At 44.1% G+C, this 19,296-nt stretch overlaps 1 protein-coding gene across 2 annotated transcripts in view; it reads left to right on the plus strand.

Annotated features, from left to right (window-relative positions):
- ELP2 (elongator acetyltransferase complex subunit 2) overlaps positions 1–19,296 on the plus strand; it is a 107,184-nt gene that overhangs the window by 12,192 nt on the left and 75,696 nt on the right. For both annotated transcript variants that reach the window (XM_056520916.1, XM_056520914.1), the window contains exons 5-7: positions 4,255–4,332; positions 6,031–6,095; positions 12,415–12,481. In XM_056520916.1, coding sequence (XP_056376891.1) covers positions 4,255–4,332; positions 6,031–6,095; positions 12,415–12,481 — 210 coding nt within the window. The remainder of the gene's footprint in view (positions 1–4,254; positions 4,333–6,030; positions 6,096–12,414; positions 12,482–19,296) is intronic.

Consider the following 19,296-nt stretch of genomic DNA (forward strand, 5'->3'; position numbering starts at 1 on the left):
AGTCATCAACTGCCGAGCCGAGAAGTTTGTGATGAATCGAATCACTGTATCTTCACTCATCTCTAGCAGCAAGCAGTTTTGAAATTCTCCTGCTGGATCCAGCTGCCAGATACCTGATGCTTTAATTGTATTATAACAAAAAAGGACAGAAGCACCCACTTGTGTAAATCCGTATATGTCAGATGATTATGAAGATATATAGCAGGTGACTCCCCTTATCAAGTTGTGCTATGTCCGGCATAACTTGTACTGAAACATATGTTAAAATGGCAAGCTCCGGCTACTGCACCATCCCCAATCAACACTCACCAACGTAAAGGAATCCAACACCTCCGTCTTTATGGATACAGGGCGCCACCGATAGTACAGACCAGGATAAATTAATGGTAAAATCCTGCTTTATTTGTGCATGCACAAATAAAGCAGGATTTCACCATCAATTTATGCTGGTCTGTACTATCTGTGGCGCCTTGTATCCCTAAAGACGGAGGTGTTGGAGTTCTTTATTACTTTAATTATATTGCCCCATAAAATAATTCTAAAACATCTTTACTTAGAACTTTGGCTGCATTCATCTAGTTTTTGCAATACGGTTCCGGTATCAGGTTTTTTTTGTAAAAAAAAAAAAAAAAGTGTGTGTCTCAAAACCAGACCGAACCGTGTACAACCGTATATACCTCTGTACAGTTTGAAAACGGATGTCCGGTTGCATACGGTTTAATACGTTTTTTGGGGGAAAAAACGGATATGGTTTTATGTTTGTCCTTAATTAAAGTTCTTCTTGTTCTATTTGTGGGAAGTACTTTCGGTGTGCACTGCTCATGTGCAAACTGCAAAACCGTATTGTTCAAACCGGATGGAACCATACGCACATACGGTTCTGTACGGATCCCATTGACAACCATTTAAAAAACAAATGTATACGGGTTGTATCCGGTTTTTCACCCGGACATAAAACCGTAGTAGACTACAGTTTTGTGTACGGGAAAAAGACGGATAAAACCGTAAATGATGCAAAACCTTCCCAACCGGATGCTACGTTTGGCATACGGTTTTCAATGACATGTCTATACATACGGTTTGCAATGCAGTTCCATAAATTTTTTACACTGAAACCGGATACGGGAACCGTATTACAAAAACGAGATGTGAATGCAGCCTTAAACACACTTCTTCGAAAGGGCGGTTGGCAACACCCAGCTGTCAATTTATTGATAAATATTCAGAAGTAACAGAGGCACAGCACAACAGAGTTATAAGAAAATATGCTTCAGAATTGTTATTTTATCAGAAATGCGTCCAGAGATCTGACCAAAACTTTGTGCAGTAATAGAGCTTCACAGATGTTTAAATGGGTACTCTCATTAAAACAAATAAAACATTTTTTGCTATTGCACTCCTTATGGTACATAAAAAAATCTTTCTAATGTACTTTGTTTAAAAATTGTGTTTTTTACATGAAGTTTTCTTTGTGTCTTAAAAAAAGCTGCCACTAGGTGTCTCCCTACTTGTCCAGAGCACATTCTCCCCCCCCCCCCCCCCCCTCAAATCTCTTGTACAGACTCTGGATTCCTGCTGGCCTGGCAGAAGTCCAAATTCAGGAAATGCAGTCTGGAGTGCTGAGGGGTGTGTGTGCAGCCTTAGCCAATCATAGCTCATCTCACACTGAACTGCTCTGGGCTGTGTGTAGCAGAGTGAGGGTGGAAGTTCTCCCCTGTATGGCTTCAGATGATGTCACGCCTGCTGGGCATTGCCCCTTCCCAGTCTCTGAATCTGAACAAATAATACAGTGAAATATCAAGGTAGAAAACTAAAAAATAATGGCAATAAAAATGAGGGACTATTTTAATCAGTTTAATGTCTCTTAATAATTCAATGACTTTCATTGAGAATCTATGATAAAATGTCACTTATTCAACATGTCACTCCACCATATGATTTGTTCCAGTCAACTGTAAATTAAGCTGTTGTAAAGTGAAAAGATAAGAGAGTGACAGACCACACAGCTTGTTCATACTAGACTATGGGGGGGGGGGGATTTATCAAACCCTGTACAGAGGAAAAGTGGAGCAGTTATCCATAGCAACCAATCAGATCACTTTTTTCATTTTTCCGATGTCTCTAACAAAAAATTAAACGAGCACTCTGATGCTTTAATCTGGTCTTTATTGGCAACTGCTCCATGTTTCCCCTGCACAGGTTTGGTATATGTCTCCCCATAAGTTTTCAACTTTTGAAACAATTCCAAATTACTGCTCATTCATAGCCTCATGCTATGTAACTATTCTGTTTTTGGCACATAAAATAACCTAAAAATTGTTTTATGGTTCAGAAAGCATCCATAATTTTTCCCATCGAATTCAATTGAGTTGAACAGGAAAAATAATCTTTGCATCTACAGTTTATTTTTATGGCCTTAATTGTTAAGACTTTAAAGGGGTACTCCACCCCAGGACATCTTATCCCCTATCCAAAGGATAGGGGATAAGATGTCAGATCGCGGGGGTCCTGCCTGCAGCACCCCACTTTCATTACTGCACAGAGCAAACTCGCTCTGTGAATGACGGGCGATACGTGGGCCGGAGCATCGTGATGTCACGGCTCCGTCCCCTTGTGACGTCACATCCCACTTCCTTAATGCAAGTCTATAGGAAGGGGCGTGACAGCCGCCACGCTCCCTCCTAAAGACTTGTATTGTGATGTCACGAAGGGCGGAGCTGTGACGTCACGATGCTCCGGCCCCTGTATTGCCCGTCATTACGTTCAGAGTGAGTTTGCTCTGCAGTAATGAAAGCGGAGTGCTGCAGCCGAAATCATGGGGGTCCCCAGCGGCGGGACCCCCGTGCTCTAACATCTTATCACCTATCCTTTGGATAGGGGATAAGATGTCCTTGGGCAGAGTACCCCTTTAAAAGTAAATGCCAGGGATTCCAACATGTCTGTACTTTTTTGGGGATATAGCTTTTGCTGTAGCCTGAAAAATGCCTGTCTCCCTTTCATCCTAACCAGCAGCACAAGTGGGCTAAATCTGCCCTGTGATACTGATAGGATAGATATTAAAAACTATAATAAATGAATTAATCGAGAAAACCTTTATCTCTCCACTCTCTAAGGGGAAATGTCCCTTCTCCTTTCCTTCTGCGGGAAAAGAGGCCTGGAAGCTTCTAAACCACCATAAGTAGGTGGATCTGAGAAGCTATAAGAGAATTGTTCTCTGTTCAAGATTTGACTCCTTCATGTATTTGTTACAGCCCATTCTACCAGAGCTTTCCTTACTAGCTACAGTAAAACATCCCTGATACCTCTGGACCAGATTCGCCCTGCAGCTTCTTGGCACTCGCAGTCTATTTTATTAGCCACTATAGGCTAGATGGAGTTCAAAAGACACTGCAGTTAGGCGGTCTGGTCTAAACTCTGCATAGCTTAGACGCTTCCCAGTAGGACTACTTCTTGCTAAGTCCCCACTTGTGCTGATTCTGGGGACATGAGGGAAGCGTTAATTTCTAACCATTTTTGTTTTCCTTCATCCTGTATTTTGTTTACTTGTTATTATACAGTGTGGTTATGGATGTGACACCCCCCTTCCTTATAGAAAGGGGATGTGGGTGGGTATTGATTGAATAATTGATATACCCTACTTATGCTAATTGTGGCTTCTGCATCACACCAGCAAGCACAATACCAAGTATTGGACAAAGGCAAACCACCATTATAATTATAAAAATAAAGTATTAAATAATTGACAGTCTGGACATTGTTATTATGGTCCCATTCTTTTTCTTTCTAGCTTTGGCTCCTTAGTTCTAGCTCACAGTGACATTATAGAGTTGAATGCTCTCCCCAGAAATCTCTGTATAACAGGCTGTTAAGTTGAACGTTCCACATGTGCAAGTTAAATTCTTCCACAATGAATTCTTTCATTTTCGCACTCATTTTGTAGGGTATTGAGCAGCAGTAATAAACTGTGATGAATAAATGCCTGACATGAGACCTCATTTGTCTCGGTGGATTTTTTAAAATGTCCAAAAACTGCTCAGTGATGGAGTATGAGTAATGTTCATTGCATTTATCTGCTCGCTTGAAATTGAGGAGCAGAAAAGGTCAAACGTGCGCAATAGGTTCAGTACTTGAGGCTTGAGGCCAAATCATTAAAAGTTGGCGTGTTAATACCATTTCCAAGTCTTTGGCAGTCATTTTCTCTCTATATCCTGTAGAAGAGTGCACTAGCCTTATGTATTCTGATTCTCTTTTTAGCTGAATGTCTTCAAACCTTGTCTTTCGGAAATGGATTTGTTCTGGATGTTTGCTTATCTGTATTACCTTCAAGTGGAGGTGAGTGGAGTTCACCAGCTTTTTATCATCGCTATTGAAATCAGAAAGTGAGATGTCTTTTAAAGTGACATTTCAGCAGCCTCCTCCTTATCGTCACATGCAGAATTACAATGAAAAGTAACACAAGATTCACCATTGGTGATACCCAGTGATGAGATTCTAGCTTAACTCCTTGGGGAAAAAACAGAACAGGCGGATGGAATGTAACATGCTGGTGTAACATGCAGAGTCAGGTGGCCTCCAAACACATAAGATGGTCGGCTGTTTCTGCCTGAATGTGCAGGTACACCTGACACGTCTGATGTGTATTGCCAGCTTAAAGGGGTACTCCGTCCCTAGGCATCTTATCCCCTATACAAGGATAGGGGATAAGATGTCTGATCGCAGGGGTCCCACTGCTGGGGACCCCCGCGGTCTCTCCTGCAGCCCCCCTGAGTCATCAGCGATGGAGCTAAGTTTGCTCCATGGCTGATGACAGGGGCCGGCGGCTTGTGACGTCATGGCTCCGCCCCTTTGTGACGTCACGCCCTGCCCCCTTAATTCAAGTCTATGGGAGGGGGCATGGTAACAGTCATGCCCCCCCTCCCATAGACTTGCATTAAGGGGGTGGGGTGTGACATCATGAGGGGGTGGAGCCATGACATCACAATCCGCTGGTCCCTGTATTGAGTCATCAGCCTAGGAGCAGACCTAGCTCTGGAGAGCTGATGACTCGGGGGGAGGGGCTGCAGGAGAGATTGTGGCGGTCCCCAGCAGCGGGACCCCTGCGATCAGACATCGTATTCCCTATCTTTGGGTAGGGGATAAGATGTCTAGGGGCGGGGTACCCCTTTAAAGGGGTTATCCATGGATAGAAACAGAGATAATTTCTGCTGAAAACAGAACTGGATCTGTCCTCAGGTTGTGTGCGGTATTACAACTTGGCTCTATTCAGCTCATTGGTACTGAGCTGCAATATCACACAAAACCTGAGGACAGTGGTTGAGCTGTTTTTTGAAGAAATCAGCTCTGTTTCTATCCCTGCCTAACCTCTGTGAAGATTGCACCACATTTTTACATTTACATGCTACGTTTATAGCATACATTATATTATGTATAATTCTATAAAGAAAAAAAAAAAATAATAATAATATATATATATATATATATATATATATATATATATATAAATAAATAAAAACTCATAATGAATGTGGTGCAAGGGATATTTGATAGTTTTTGGGCACCTTGCATTAGAATTACGGCTTATTTGCAATTGTGAATCTGCCCCAGTATTTAAGTTAAAAAATTTACATGGAAATATAGAGTTTCAACAAAGCTTGTCGGTTATACACATTTTAAGACTTCAGCTGACCTAAATTTGACTAGAGTGGTGTTAATATGCTCATAAATGATCCACGGTCGGGTATTTATTTAGTGGCTTATTATGAGCGGAGGAGGAAAAAGGTTTATGAATCTAGTTATTAAGTCCCTCACTTAACATCATTGTATTTATACTCTGCTGCTTTGTCGGCAGGAGTCAAAGTATAAATCTTCAGACAACTTTCAGTATCTCATCTAGTACTGCACCACTTTGTAATTATAGGCTCATTAATACACAGAACACTACCTTAGAGCAAGTGCTATAAAATTGTCTTATATCTTTGGCTACTTGCAGGTTCGGTCCTTAATGTTGGTATTTTGCTTCTTCTTTCTCAGTCCCAGTTTTAGCTTGCGGAGGAGATGATAGCCGGGTTCATTTGTATGTAAAGCAGGATGGGCAGGTAATTATTCTTTTCACAGCTGATACTGGTTTATGTGTAGAAATTAGCATTATTTTTTGCCTTCTTTGATGTACAGCCCGGCTACAGTTGTAAATACATTAGTTTTCCCCAGACGATCATCATACAAAACGTTCTTCATTAAAATTCTGAGCATTCAAGCCTTAGGACATATTAATCTGTGACGTTTCCTATTGCATCCTTTTTTTTTTTTTGTTCTTACATTTAGAATCAGTAAAGCCTCACTTTAGCATCAAAATGTAAATATGAAAAATTTTAGTATTTTCGCTTTTTAAGCCAAATTTCTTGCAGCCATGTTGTCATTAAATTATCACACAGCCCTATTATCCAATATTTGTATCTTGCTCTCAACTGTATTGTCGCAAGAAAACACTTGTTCTTTTAAAGGGGTTCTCCGGTGCTTACACATCTTAAGCCCTATCCAAAGGATAGGGGATAAGATGCCTGATCGCGGAAGTCCCGCCGCTGGGGACCCCCGTGATCTTGCACGCGGCACCCCATTTGTAATCAGTCCCCGGAGTGTGTTCGCTCTGGGTCTGATTATAGGCGACCACCGGGCCGGCAGCGTGTGACATCACGCCTCCGCCCCCGTGTGAGGTCACGCTCCGCCCCTCAATGCAAGCCTACGGGAGGGGGCGAAACATCTATCACTCCCCCTCCCGGAGGCTTGCATTGAGGGGTGGAGCGTGACGTCACATGGGGCAGAGGCGTGACGTCATACGCCGCCGGCACGGTGGTCACCTGTAATCGGACCTGAAGCGAACACGCTCCGGGGACTGATTACAAACTGGGTGCCGCGTGCAAGATCACGGGGGTGCAAGACCACGATCAGGCATCTTATCCCCTATCCTTTGGATAGGGGATAAGATGTCTAAGCACCGGAGAACCCCTCTAAGGGTAGGGTCACATGTGCCGTATTTTGTTGTGTTTTATCTGTAGCTGTTGTTGCTTCTCATTGACTTCAATGGGTAGAAAAATTTGCAGCAATATACGCAGCAACAAATAGCACTTGTGACCCTACCTTTAACCCCTTAACAACGCCGGACGTAAATGTATGGCCTGGTGAGCTGGTACTTGACGCACCAGGACGTACATTTACGTCCTAAGCATAACCGCGAGCATCGGAGCGATGCCCGGATCATGCACGGCAGGTCCCGGCAGCTGATCGCAGCCAGGGACCCGCCGGTAATGGCCGACATCCGCGGTCCCGCGGATGTCTGCCATTAACCCCTCAGATGCCGTGATCAATACAGATCACGGCATCTGCAGCATCGCGGTCACTAAAATGGAGGATCGGATCACCCACAGTGCTTCCGCGGCAATCCGATCATCCAGCACGGAAGCCGGAGGTCCCCTCACCTGCCATCACTGCCTTCCCGGCATCTTCTGCTCTGATCTGCCTTCCCGCAGACCAGAGCAGAAGATCACCGATAACACTGATCAGTGCTATGTCCTATACATAGCACTGAACAGTATTGGCAATCGAATGATTGCTATAAATAGTTTCCTATGGGGACTATTAAAGTGTAAAAATAAAAGTAAAAAAAATGTGAAAAACCTCCTCCCCCAATAAGAACGTAAATTGTCCCATTTTCCCTATTTCACCCCCAAAAAGTGTAAAAAAAAATATATATATTTTATATACATATTGGGTATCGCCGCATGCGTAAATATCTGAACTATTAAAATAAAATGTTAATGATACCGTACGTTGAACGGCGTGAACGTAAAAAAAAAAAAAAAAGACCAAAATAGCTGCTTTTTTTTATAACATTTTATTCCCAAAATTTTTTTAATAAAAAATGGATTAAAAGTTATATACCGTATATACTCGAGTATAAGCCGAGTTTTTCAGCACAATTTTTCGTGCTGAAAACATGAAAACACCCCCCTCGGCTTATACTCGAGTGAACTCTCCGCCCTCAGTGGTCTTCAACCTGCGGACCTCCAGAGGTTTCAAAACTACAACTCCCAGCAAGCCCGGGCAGCCATCGGCTGTCCGGGCTTGCTGGGAGTTGTAGTTTTGAAACCTCTGGAGGTCCGCAGGTTGAAGACCACTGCGGCCTTCGACATCATCCAGCCCGCTCTCACCCCCTTTAGTTCTGTACTCACCTCCGCTCGGCGCTGGTCCGGTGCTGCAGTACTGTCCGGTGGGGAGGTCGTCCGGTGGGATAGTGGTTCCAGGCTGCCATCTTCACCGGGGGGCCTCTTCTCCGCGCTTCGCCCCCGGCCCCGGAATAGTCATGTTGCCTTGACGACGACGCAGAGGTACGTTCATTACCAACGTCCCTCTGCATCATCGTCAAGGCAACACCTCTATTCCGGGCCCGAAGCGCGGAGAAGAGGCCACCCTGTGAAGATGGCAGCCCGGAACTACTATCCCACCGGACGACCTCCCCACCGGACAGTCCTGCAGCACCAGACCAGCGCAGAGCAGAGGTGAGTACAGAACTAAAGGGGGTGAGAGGGGGCTGGATGATGTCGAAGGCAGCAGTGGTCTTCAACCTGCGGACCTCCAGAGGTTTCAAAACTACAGCTCCCAGCAAGCCCGGACAGCCGATGGCTGCCCGGGCTTGCTGGGAGTTGTAGTTTTGAAACCTCTGGAGGTCCGCAGGTTGAAGACCACTGAGGGCAGAGAGTTCACAAGAGGATGATGACAAGGGGATGATGAAGGGGGTGGGGATGATGACAAGGGGATGATGAAGGGGGGTGGGGATGATGACAAGGGGAGGATGAAGGGGGGTGGGGATGATGACAAGGGGAGGATGAAGGGGGGTGTGGGATGATGACAAGGGGAGGATGAAGGGGGGGGTGTGGGATGATGACAGGCGGGGATGATGACAGGCGGGGATGATGACAGGCGGGGATGATGACAGGCGGGGATGATGACAGGCGGGGATGATGACAGGCGGGGATGATGAAGGGGGGATGATGAAGGGGGGATGATGAAGGGGGGATGATGAAGGGGGGATGATGACAGGCGGGGATGATTAAGGGGGGATAATGACAGGGTGATGATGATGAGGGTGTTAATGACGGGGGTCTGGATGATGACAGGGGGGATGATGTATTTCCCACCCTAGGCTTATACTCGAGTCAATAACTTTTCCTGAGATTTGGGGGTGAAATTAGGGGCCTCGGCTTATATTCGGGTCGGCTTATACTCGAGTATATACGGTATAAGCAAATATGGTATCAATAAAAAGTACAGATCATGGCGCAAAAAATTAGCCCTCATGCCGCCGCTTATACGGAAAAATGAAAAAGTTATAGGCCTTCAAAATAGGGGGATTTTAAACGTACTAATTTGGTTAAAAAATTTGTGATTATTTTTTTTTAAGCGCAACAGTAATAGAAAATCATGGGTATCATTTTAATCGTATTGACCCAAAGAATAAAGAACAAGTGTCATTTTTACCGTAAATTGTACGGCGTGAAAATGAAACCTTCCAAAGTTAGCAAAATTGCAGTTTTCTTTTTAATTTCCCCACACAAATAGTATTTTTTTTTTGTTGCGCCATACAGTTTATGGTAAAGTGAGTGATGGCATTACAACGGACAACTGGTCGCGCAAAAAACAAGCCCCCCATACTAGGGATAAAAATATAAAAGAGTTATGATTTTTTGAAGGCGAGGAGGAAAAATAACGAAAACGTAAAAATAAGGGGTTAAGGTACACTCACTGGCCACTTTATTAGATACACCGTGGTAGTACAAGGTTGGACACCCTTTTTCCTTCTGAACTGCCTTCATTCTTCCTGACATGCTGTCTACAATGTGCTGGAAACATTCCTCAGAGATTTTACTCCGTATGGATATTTAATGATATCACAGTTGCTGCAGATGGCGGCTGCCTATTCCACCACATCCCAAAGGTGCTTTTATTGGATTGAGATCTGGTGACTCTGGAGACCATTGGAGAACCCATTGTCATGTTTAGAGATAAGTGAAGTTACAGTGATTCTATTCGTCATGAACTTCTTGGCTCGACAGTTGCTGACTTAAGCCTGCATAAATTAGTTCAGCTTTCAGGTGCTCCGGTGGGCTGGAAAAGGTGGATACAGTCCTAGGAGAGAGTCTCCATTCCACCGGAGCACCTAAAAGCTGAACTAATTTATGCAGGATAAAGTCAGAAACTGCTGAGCCAAGAAGGTTGTGACGAATCAAATCACTGTAACTTCACTCATCTTTAGTCATGTTCAAGAAACCACTTTGAGATTATGTGAGCTTTGTGACATGGTGCATTACAAACAATGTGTAGTAGAAGTAGTGGGTCTACACTTCCCCAGTTATATACCCCACAGACTAAAAAACTGGAAAAACCGAATTAATGTAACATTTATTATTTTCCTTCAAAAAACCGCCAATATGAAGAAAGTGATACCCAGGAAAAAGCGTGTAGGGAAACACAATATTAGGTCCAGATCTATACATTATGGATATACGGGAATAATCAAAGTGGACCTAACCAATAGTAGTATTAGGGATATATAAGACTCTTCCCTCATAATACTTAATACATCACAATTTGTATTACACACAACCAAAGGTATTCCCTTAATGTATGCCAATTGTTCCCACAGTGATTTGATTCGTCACAAACTTCTTGGCTTGTCGGTTGCTAACTTTAGCCTGCATAAATTAGTTCAGCATTCAGGTGCTCCGGTGGGCTGGAAAAGGTGGATACAGTCCTAGGAGAGAGTCTCCATTCCACCGGAGGACCTGAAAGCTGAACTAATTTATACAGGCTAAAGTCAGAAACTGCTGAGCCAAGAAGGTTGTGACGAATCAAATCACTGTAACTTCACTCATCTTTAGTCATGTTCAAGAAACCACTTTGAGATTATGTGAGCTTTGTGACATGGTGCATTATCCTGTTGGAAGAAGCCATGAAGAAGATGGGTACACTATGGTTACAAAGGGATGGACAAGGTTAGCAACAATACACTAAAGCTAACGTAGTAGGCTCAGTTGGTACTAAGAGGCCAAAGTGTTCCAAGAAAATGTCCCCCACGCCATTACATCATCACCACAACCAGTCTGAACAGTTGATATAAGGCAGGATGGATCCATGCTTTCATGTTGTTTACACAAAATTCTGATCCTGTAATCTGATTATCCCAGTTGGATCGAGACAATGTTCAGGCAATGTTCTTCCAGTCTTGTACGTCATGGTGCTGTGGTACTTAAAGGGGTATTCCAGGAAAAAACTTTTTTTTATATATATCAACTGGCTCCAGAAAGTTTAACAGATTTGTAAATGACCTTAAGCCACTAGAGAGGGAGAGAGCACACCGTGCAGCTTAAACATGCAGATATACGATACCACTGGTATACACAGGCAGCCTCCGGACCCAATAAGTAACAACCCAGCACCTGCGGGGTGCACACACTAGATAAAGTATCAAACAATACAATGAAAGAGAGTAGCGTGCACTCACCGCGGGTAAACAGCTGCAGGCCCGAGGTCCGGGATCACCGCGGCATAGACTGAGACGGTAAGGGGCGCTCAGAGGTTACGACGGCTGTTTCGGACGTAGGAACGTCCTTCTTCCGGCCACTGCCCGTTCTCTCCCCCTGACTATCGGTGCTGCTGCCCCATTGCCAGCGCCGATAGCCAGGGGGAGAGAAGCGGCGCCGGCAATGGGGCAGCGGCGCCGATAGCCAGGGGGAGAGAAGGGGCAGCGGCCTCCCCCATCCCCGGTTGTATAATTACCTGTTGCCGGGGTCGGGTCCGCGCTGCTTCAGGCCTCCGGTGTGCGTCCCCTGCGTCGTTGCTATGCGCTGCGAGACGCAATGACGTCATTGCGCCGTGCCGTGCAGTGCATTGCAACGACGCAGGGGACGCACACCGGAGGCCTGAAGCAGCGCGGACCCGACCCGGCGCCGCTTCTCTCCCCCCGGCACCGATAGTCAGGGGGAGAGAACGGGCAGCGGCGCAGATAGCCAGCCGGAGAGAAGGGCCGGCAGCAGGGCTCTAGACCCCAGGAAAGGCAGGTGGAGAGAAGCGGGCAGCGACGGCCTCTCTCCCCCTGCCTTTCCTGGGGGTGTATCGGGGTATACGCATGCACACACACACACCCTCATTTTGCCAAGGATATTTGGGTAAAAAACTTTTTTTACCCAAATATCCTTGGTAAAATGAGGGTGCGTGGTATACCCCGATAAATACGGTACTAGTAATATGCCAGCACTTTCTCGGATTGGAAAGCCCCTTTAAAACAGTCCTATTGCGAGATGCTATTTTTACAGTCAGGAAATGTGGTGAGAAATCTCAAAATTCTATTATGTTTAATTTTAGTTTCAGAAGACACAAGTCCTCCACGGACATGAGGATTGGGTGAGAGGTGTGGAGTTTGCTACTAATGGTATGTAGTTCTAATGTCAATGTCGATATTTTCTGTGGTTGTGCCTATCGTGGAACAGTAATTCTAATTCGTTTGTATTGGGTATCAATGCCTAAGATTAGGTTTAGGCCTGTGGGGGCTTGTTTTTCCCCTGTATTTTGGACAACACCTGCACCTCTTACAGTTGAGAACCAGAGTTAAAGTTAAAGTAGCACCTGTCATGCCCTACTTCCTATTCCTAAAGGGTTATTTTTGTAAAAAAAAAAAAAAACTTAAAAAGTAAGTCTTACTTCTGAGACACACTGCAACTGCTACTTAGAAGCTTAAGAAATTTGTGGCAATGCCTCACTCCCTCTCCGCCTGTCAATTAAATTCATCCTTTCCACTATAGAAATGTATATACCAAAAATGTTGGATCTTCCAGCTGACCGGGAGTGGCGTGTCGTAAGCGCAGAAAAACCCCCTTCCCTGTTCTATCAAGTAGTGGCCTTAGCAGTCTCCTGTGCCATAAGACATTAAAGACATCACTTAGAGGGAAGGGGTATGGGAAGTGTTTACTGCTAAACAGTAGAGACCCTTGCCTAGTTTACAAATGCCAAGCATACACTTGGTATCACAGTGAGTACGTAAATTGGACTTCTGGTGTTAAGTGTGCCAAAACTATTACGCCTGCCCGACCCTGTGTTCCTGTTTAAATGCGCTTTTTACTTGAGATCAGAGTCCCAGACTAACTTTCCCATCTTCTTGCACTTGTACAGTGTGCTGATGAAGCTGGGGAGAGTACACGTTACACATCATTCTTCATTATGTTACATCAGTGCAATGCACCAGTGACTGAAGCTGGGGGAAGGGTTCCCGGTAAGTAAAGAAAAAAGTAAATTTAAACAGGATAGCAGCGCCAGGTGGGTTACAAGTTGCTAGTTGTAAAACTAGGCCTTCAGTTTTTGAGCCAAAGACAGAAGTGGATTTAGTAGGATGGAGATGTAGAAATCCTTCATGTTTTATTTTATTTATATATTTCCTATTTCTCATAAATCTAATTCTGGTTTTGCAGTGGCAGTTTTACAAAAATATTAAGTGTGATGGCAGCCTCGTAGCAGCCTCGTCACTAGCTGAAAGGTTCCCCTTATAAAATAGACTACAGATTACTACTAAATTGTGTAGATATGCCCAGGGAGGTTATTTGATTTGTAAAATGAAATATAGTTACATATTATTTGTGTTCTACTTGACCTATTTATTGAAGTCAATGAACAGCTCTTCAATTTATCTGGCAGGTAGGTTAAGAGTTCTAAAATATCATGTAGCTTTGGTTACATTCTTGTGACTTGCTAATATGTTTTGGCTGTTGCTTACCTGAGCTGTAGCATCTCTTATGGGGGCTGCTCTCTGCTGTCCTTACAAATGATCCCGACTATACAAACTGATGACTCTGTGTTCTGTAGCATCTCTTATGAGGGCTGCTCTCTGCTCTCCTTACAAATAATCCCGACTATACAAACTGATGACTCTGTGTTCTGTAGCATTTCTTATGAGGGCTGCTCTCTGCTCTCCTTACAAATAATCCCGACTATACAAACTGATGACTCTGTGTTCTGTAGCATCTCTTATGGGGGCTGCTCTCTGCTCTCCTTACAAATAATCCCAACTATACAAACTGATGACTCTGTGTTCTGTAGCATCTCTTATGGGGGCTGCTCTCTGCTCTCCTTACAAATAATCCCAACTATACAAACTGATGACTCTGTGTTCTGTAGCATCTCTTATGGGGGCTGCTCTCTGCTCTCCTTACAAATAATCTCGACTATACAAACTGATGACTCTGTGTTCTGAAGCATCTCTTATGAGGGCTGCTCTCTGCTCTCCTTACAAATAATCCCGACTATACAAACTGATGACTCTGTGTTCCGTAGTATTCCTTATGGGGGCTGCTCTCTGCTCTCTTTACAAATAATCCCTACTATACAAACTGATGACTCTGTGTTCTGTAGCATCTCTTATGGGGGCTGCTCTCTGCTCTCCTTACAAATAATCCCGACTATACAAACTGATGACTCTGTGTTCTGTAGCATCTCTTATGGGGGCTGCTCTCTGCTCTCCTTACAAATAATCCCGACTATACAAACTGATGACTCTGTGTTCTGTAGCATCTCTTATGAGGGCTGCTCTCTGCTCTCCTTACAAATAATCCTGACTATACAAATTGATGACTCTGTGTTCCGTAGTATTCCTTATGGGGGCTGCTCTCTGCTCTCTTTACAAATAATCCCTACTATACAAACTGATGACTCTGTGTTCTGTAGCATCTCTTATGGGGGCTGCTCTCTGCTCTCCTTACAAATAATCCCGACTATACAAACTGATGACTCTGTGTTCTGTAGCATCTCTTATGGGGGCTGCTCTCTGCTCTCCTTACAAATAATCCCGACTATACAAACTGATGACTCTGTGTTCTGTAGCATCTCTTATGAGGGCTGCTCTCTGCTCTCCTTACAAATAATCCCGACTATACAAACTGATGACTCTGTGTTCTGTAGCATCTCTTATGAGGGCTGCTCTCTGCTCTCCTTACAAATAATCTCGACTATACAAACTGATGACTCTGTGTTCTGTAGCATCTCTTATGGGGGCTGCTCTCTGCTCTCCTTACAAATAATCCCAACTATACAAACTGATGACTCTGTGTTCTGTAGCATCTCTTATGGGGGCTGCTCTCTGCTCTCCTTACAAATAATCCCAACTATACAAACTGATGACTCTGTGTTCTGTAGCATCTCTTATGAGGGCTGCTCTCCTTACAAATAATCCCGACTATACAAACTGATGACTCTGTGTTCTGTAGCATCTCTTATGAGGGCTGCTCTCTGCTCTCCTTACAAATAATCTCGACTATACAAACTGATGACTCTGTGTTCTGAAGCATCTCTTATGGGGGCTGCTCTCTGCTCTCCTTACAAATAATCCCAACTATACAAACTGATGACTCTGTGTTCTGTAGCATCTCTTATGGGGGCTGCTCTCTGCTCTCCTTACAAATAATCCCAACTATACAAACTGATGACTCTGTGTTCTGTAGCATCTCTTATGGGGGCTGCTCTCTGCTCTCCTTACAAATAATCTCGACTATACAAACTGATGACTCTGTGTTCTGAAGCATCTCTTATGAGGGCTGCTCTCTGCTCTCCTTACAAATAATCCCGACTATACAAACTGATGACTCTGTGTTCTGTAGCATCTCCTATGAGGGCTGCTCTCTGCTCTCCTTACAAATAATCCCGACTATACAAATTGATGACTCTGTGTTCCGTAGTATTCCTTATGGGGGCTGCTCTCTGCTCTCTTTACAAATAATCCCTACTATACAAACTGATGACTCTGTGTTCTGTAGCATCTCTTATGTGGGCTGCTCTCTGCTCTCCTTACAAATAATCCCGACTATACAAACTGATGACTCTGTGTTCTGTAGCATCTCTTATGAGGGCTGCTCTCCTTACAAATAATCCCGACTATACAAACTGATGACTCTGTGTTCTGTAGCATCTCTTATGAGGGCTGCTCTCTGCTCTCCTTACAAATAATCCCGACTATACAAACTGATGACTCTGTGTTCTGTAGCATCTCTTATGGGGGCTGCTCTCTGCTCTCCTTACAAATAATCCCAACTATACAAACTGATGACTCTGTGTTCTGTAGCATCTCTTATGGGGGCTGCTCTCTGCTCTCCTTACAAATAATCCCGACTATACAAACTGATGACTCTGTGTTCTGTAGCATCTCTTATGGGGGCTGCTCTCTGCTCTCCTTACAAATAATCCCAACTATACAAACTGATGACTCTGTGTTCTGTAGCATCTCTTATGGGGGCTGCTCTCTGCTCTCCTTACAAATAATCCCAACTATACAAACTGATGACTCTGTGTTCTGTAGCATCTCTTATGGGGGCTGCTCTCTGCTCTCCTTACAAATAATCCCAACTATACAAACTGATGACTCTGTGTTCTGTAGCATCTCTTATGGGGGCTGCTCTCTGCTCTCCTTACAAATAATCTCGACTATACAAACTGATGACTCTGTGTTCTGAAGCATCTCTTATGAGGGCTGCTCTCTGCTCTCCTTACAAATAATCCCGACTATACAAACTGATGACTCTGTGTTCTGTAGCATCTCTTATGGGGGCTGCTCTCTGCTCTCCTTACAAATAATCCGAACTATACAAACTGATGACTCTGTGTTCTGTAGCATCTCTTATGGGGGCTGCTCTCTGCTCTCCTTACAAATAATCCCAACTATACAAACTGATGACTCTGTGTTCTGTAGCATCTCTTATGGGGGCTGCTCTCTGCTCTCCTTACAAATAATCCCGACTATACAAACTGATGACTCTGTGTTCTGTAGCATCTCCTATGAGGGCTGCTCTCTGCTCTCCTTACAAATAATCCCGACTATACAAATTGATGACTCTGTGTTCCGTAGTATTCCTTATGGGGGCTGCTCTCTGCTCTCTTTACAAATAATCCCTACTATACAAACTGATGACTCTGTGTTCTGTAGCATCTCTTATGAGGGCTGCTCTCCTTACAAATAATCCCGACTATACAAACTGATGACTCTGTGTTCTGTAGCATCTCTTATGAGGGCTGCTCTCTGCTCTCCTTACAAATAATCCCGACTGTACAAATTGATGACTCTGTGTTCTGTAGCATCTCTTATGAGGGCTGCTCTCTGCTCTCCTTACAAATAATCCCGACTGTACAAACTGATGACTCTGTGTTCTGAAGCATCTCTTTATGAGGGCTGCTCTCTGCTCTCCTTACAAATAATCCCGACTGTACAAACTGATGACTCTGTGTTCTGTAGCATCTCTTATGAGGGCTGCTCTCTGCTCTCCTTGCAAATAATCCCGACTATACAAACTGATGACTCTGTGTTCTGTAGCATCTCTTATGGGGGCTGCTCTCTGCTCTCCTTACAAATAATCCCGACTATACAAATTGATGACTCTGTGTTCTGTAGCATCTCTTATGAGGGCTGCTCTCTGCTCTCCTTACAAATAATGTCGACTATACAAACTGATGACTCTGTGTTCTGTAGTATTCCTTATGGGGGCTGCTCTCTGCTCTCCTTACAAATAATCCCGACTATACAAATTGATGACTCTGTGTTCTGTAGCATCTCTTATGAGGGCTGCTCTCTGCTCTCCTTACAAATAATGTTGACTATACAAACTGATGACTCTGTGTTCTGTAGTATTCCTTATGGGGGCTGCTCTCTGCTCTCCTTACAAATAATCCCGACAATACAAACTGATGACTCTGTGTTCTGTAGCATCTCTTATGAGGGCTGCTCTCTGCTCTCCTTACAAATAATCCCGACTGTACAAACTGATGACTCTGTGTTCTGTAGTATTCCTTATGGGGGCTGCTCTCTGCTCTCCTTACAAATAATCCCGACAATACAAACTGATGACTCTGTGTTCTGTAGCATCTCTTATGAGGGCTGCTCTCTGCTCTCCTTATAAATAATCCCGACTATACAAACTGATGACTCTGTGTTCTGTAGTATTCCTTATGGGGGCTGCTCTCTGCTCTCCTTACAAATAATGTTGACTATACAAACTGATGACTCTGTGTTCTGTAGTATTCCTTATGGGGGCTGCTCTCTGCTCTCCTTACAAATAATCCCGACAATACAAACTGATGACTCTGTGTTCTGTAGCATCTCTTATGAGGGCTGCTCTCTGGTCTCCTTACAAATAATCCCGACTATACAAACTGATGACTCTGTGTTCTGTAGCATCTCTTATGGGGGCTGCTCTCTGCTCTCCTTACAAATAATCCCGACTGTACAAACTGATGACTCTGTGTTCTGTAGTATTCCTTATGGGGGCTGCTCTCTGCTCTCCTTACAAATAATCCCGACTATACAAACTGATGACTCTGTGTTCTGTAGCATCTCTTATGGGGGCTGCTCTCTGCTCTCCTTACAAATAATCCCGACTGTACAAACTGATGACTCTGTGTTCTGTAGTATTCCTTATGGGGGCTGCTCTCTGCTCTCCTTACAAATAATCCCGACAATACAAACTGATGACTCTGTGTTCTGTAGCATCTCTTATGGGGGCTGCTCTCTGCTCTCCTTACAAATAATCCCGACAATACAAACTGATGACTCTGTGTTCTGTAGCATCTCTTATGGGGGCTGCTCTCTGCTCTCCTTACAAATAATCCCGACTATACAAATTGATGACTCTGTGTTCTGTAGCATCTCTTATGAGGGCTGCTCTCTGCTCTCCTTACAAATAATGTCGACTATACAAACTGATGACTCTGTGTTCTGTAGTATTCCTTATGGGGGCTGCTCTCTGCTCTCCTTACAAATAATCCCGACTATACAAATTGATGACTCTGTGTTCTGTAGCATCTCTTATGAGGGCTGCTCTCTGCTCTCCTTACAAATAATGTTGACTATACAAACTGATGACTCTGTGTTCTGTAGTATTCCTTATGGGGGCTGCTCTCTGCTCTCCTTACAAATAATCCCGACAATACAAACTGATGACTCTGTGTTCTGTAGCATCTCTTATGAGGGCTGCTCTCTGCTCTCCTTACAAATAATCCCGACTGTACAAACTGATGACTCTGTGTTCTGTAGTATTCCTTATGGGGGCTGCTCTCTGCTCTCCTTACAAATAATCCCGACAATACAAACTGATGACTCTGTGTTCTGTAGCATCTCTTATGAGGGCTGCTCTCTGCTCTCCTTATAAATAATCCCGACTATACAAACTGATGACTCTGTGTTCTGTAGTATTCCTTATGGGGGCTGCTCTCTGCTCT

This window comes from Hyla sarda, chromosome 5 (assembly GCF_029499605.1).
Source record: "Hyla sarda isolate aHylSar1 chromosome 5, aHylSar1.hap1, whole genome shotgun sequence".
Classification (NCBI taxonomy): Eukaryota; Metazoa; Chordata; class Amphibia; order Anura; family Hylidae; genus Hyla; species Hyla sarda.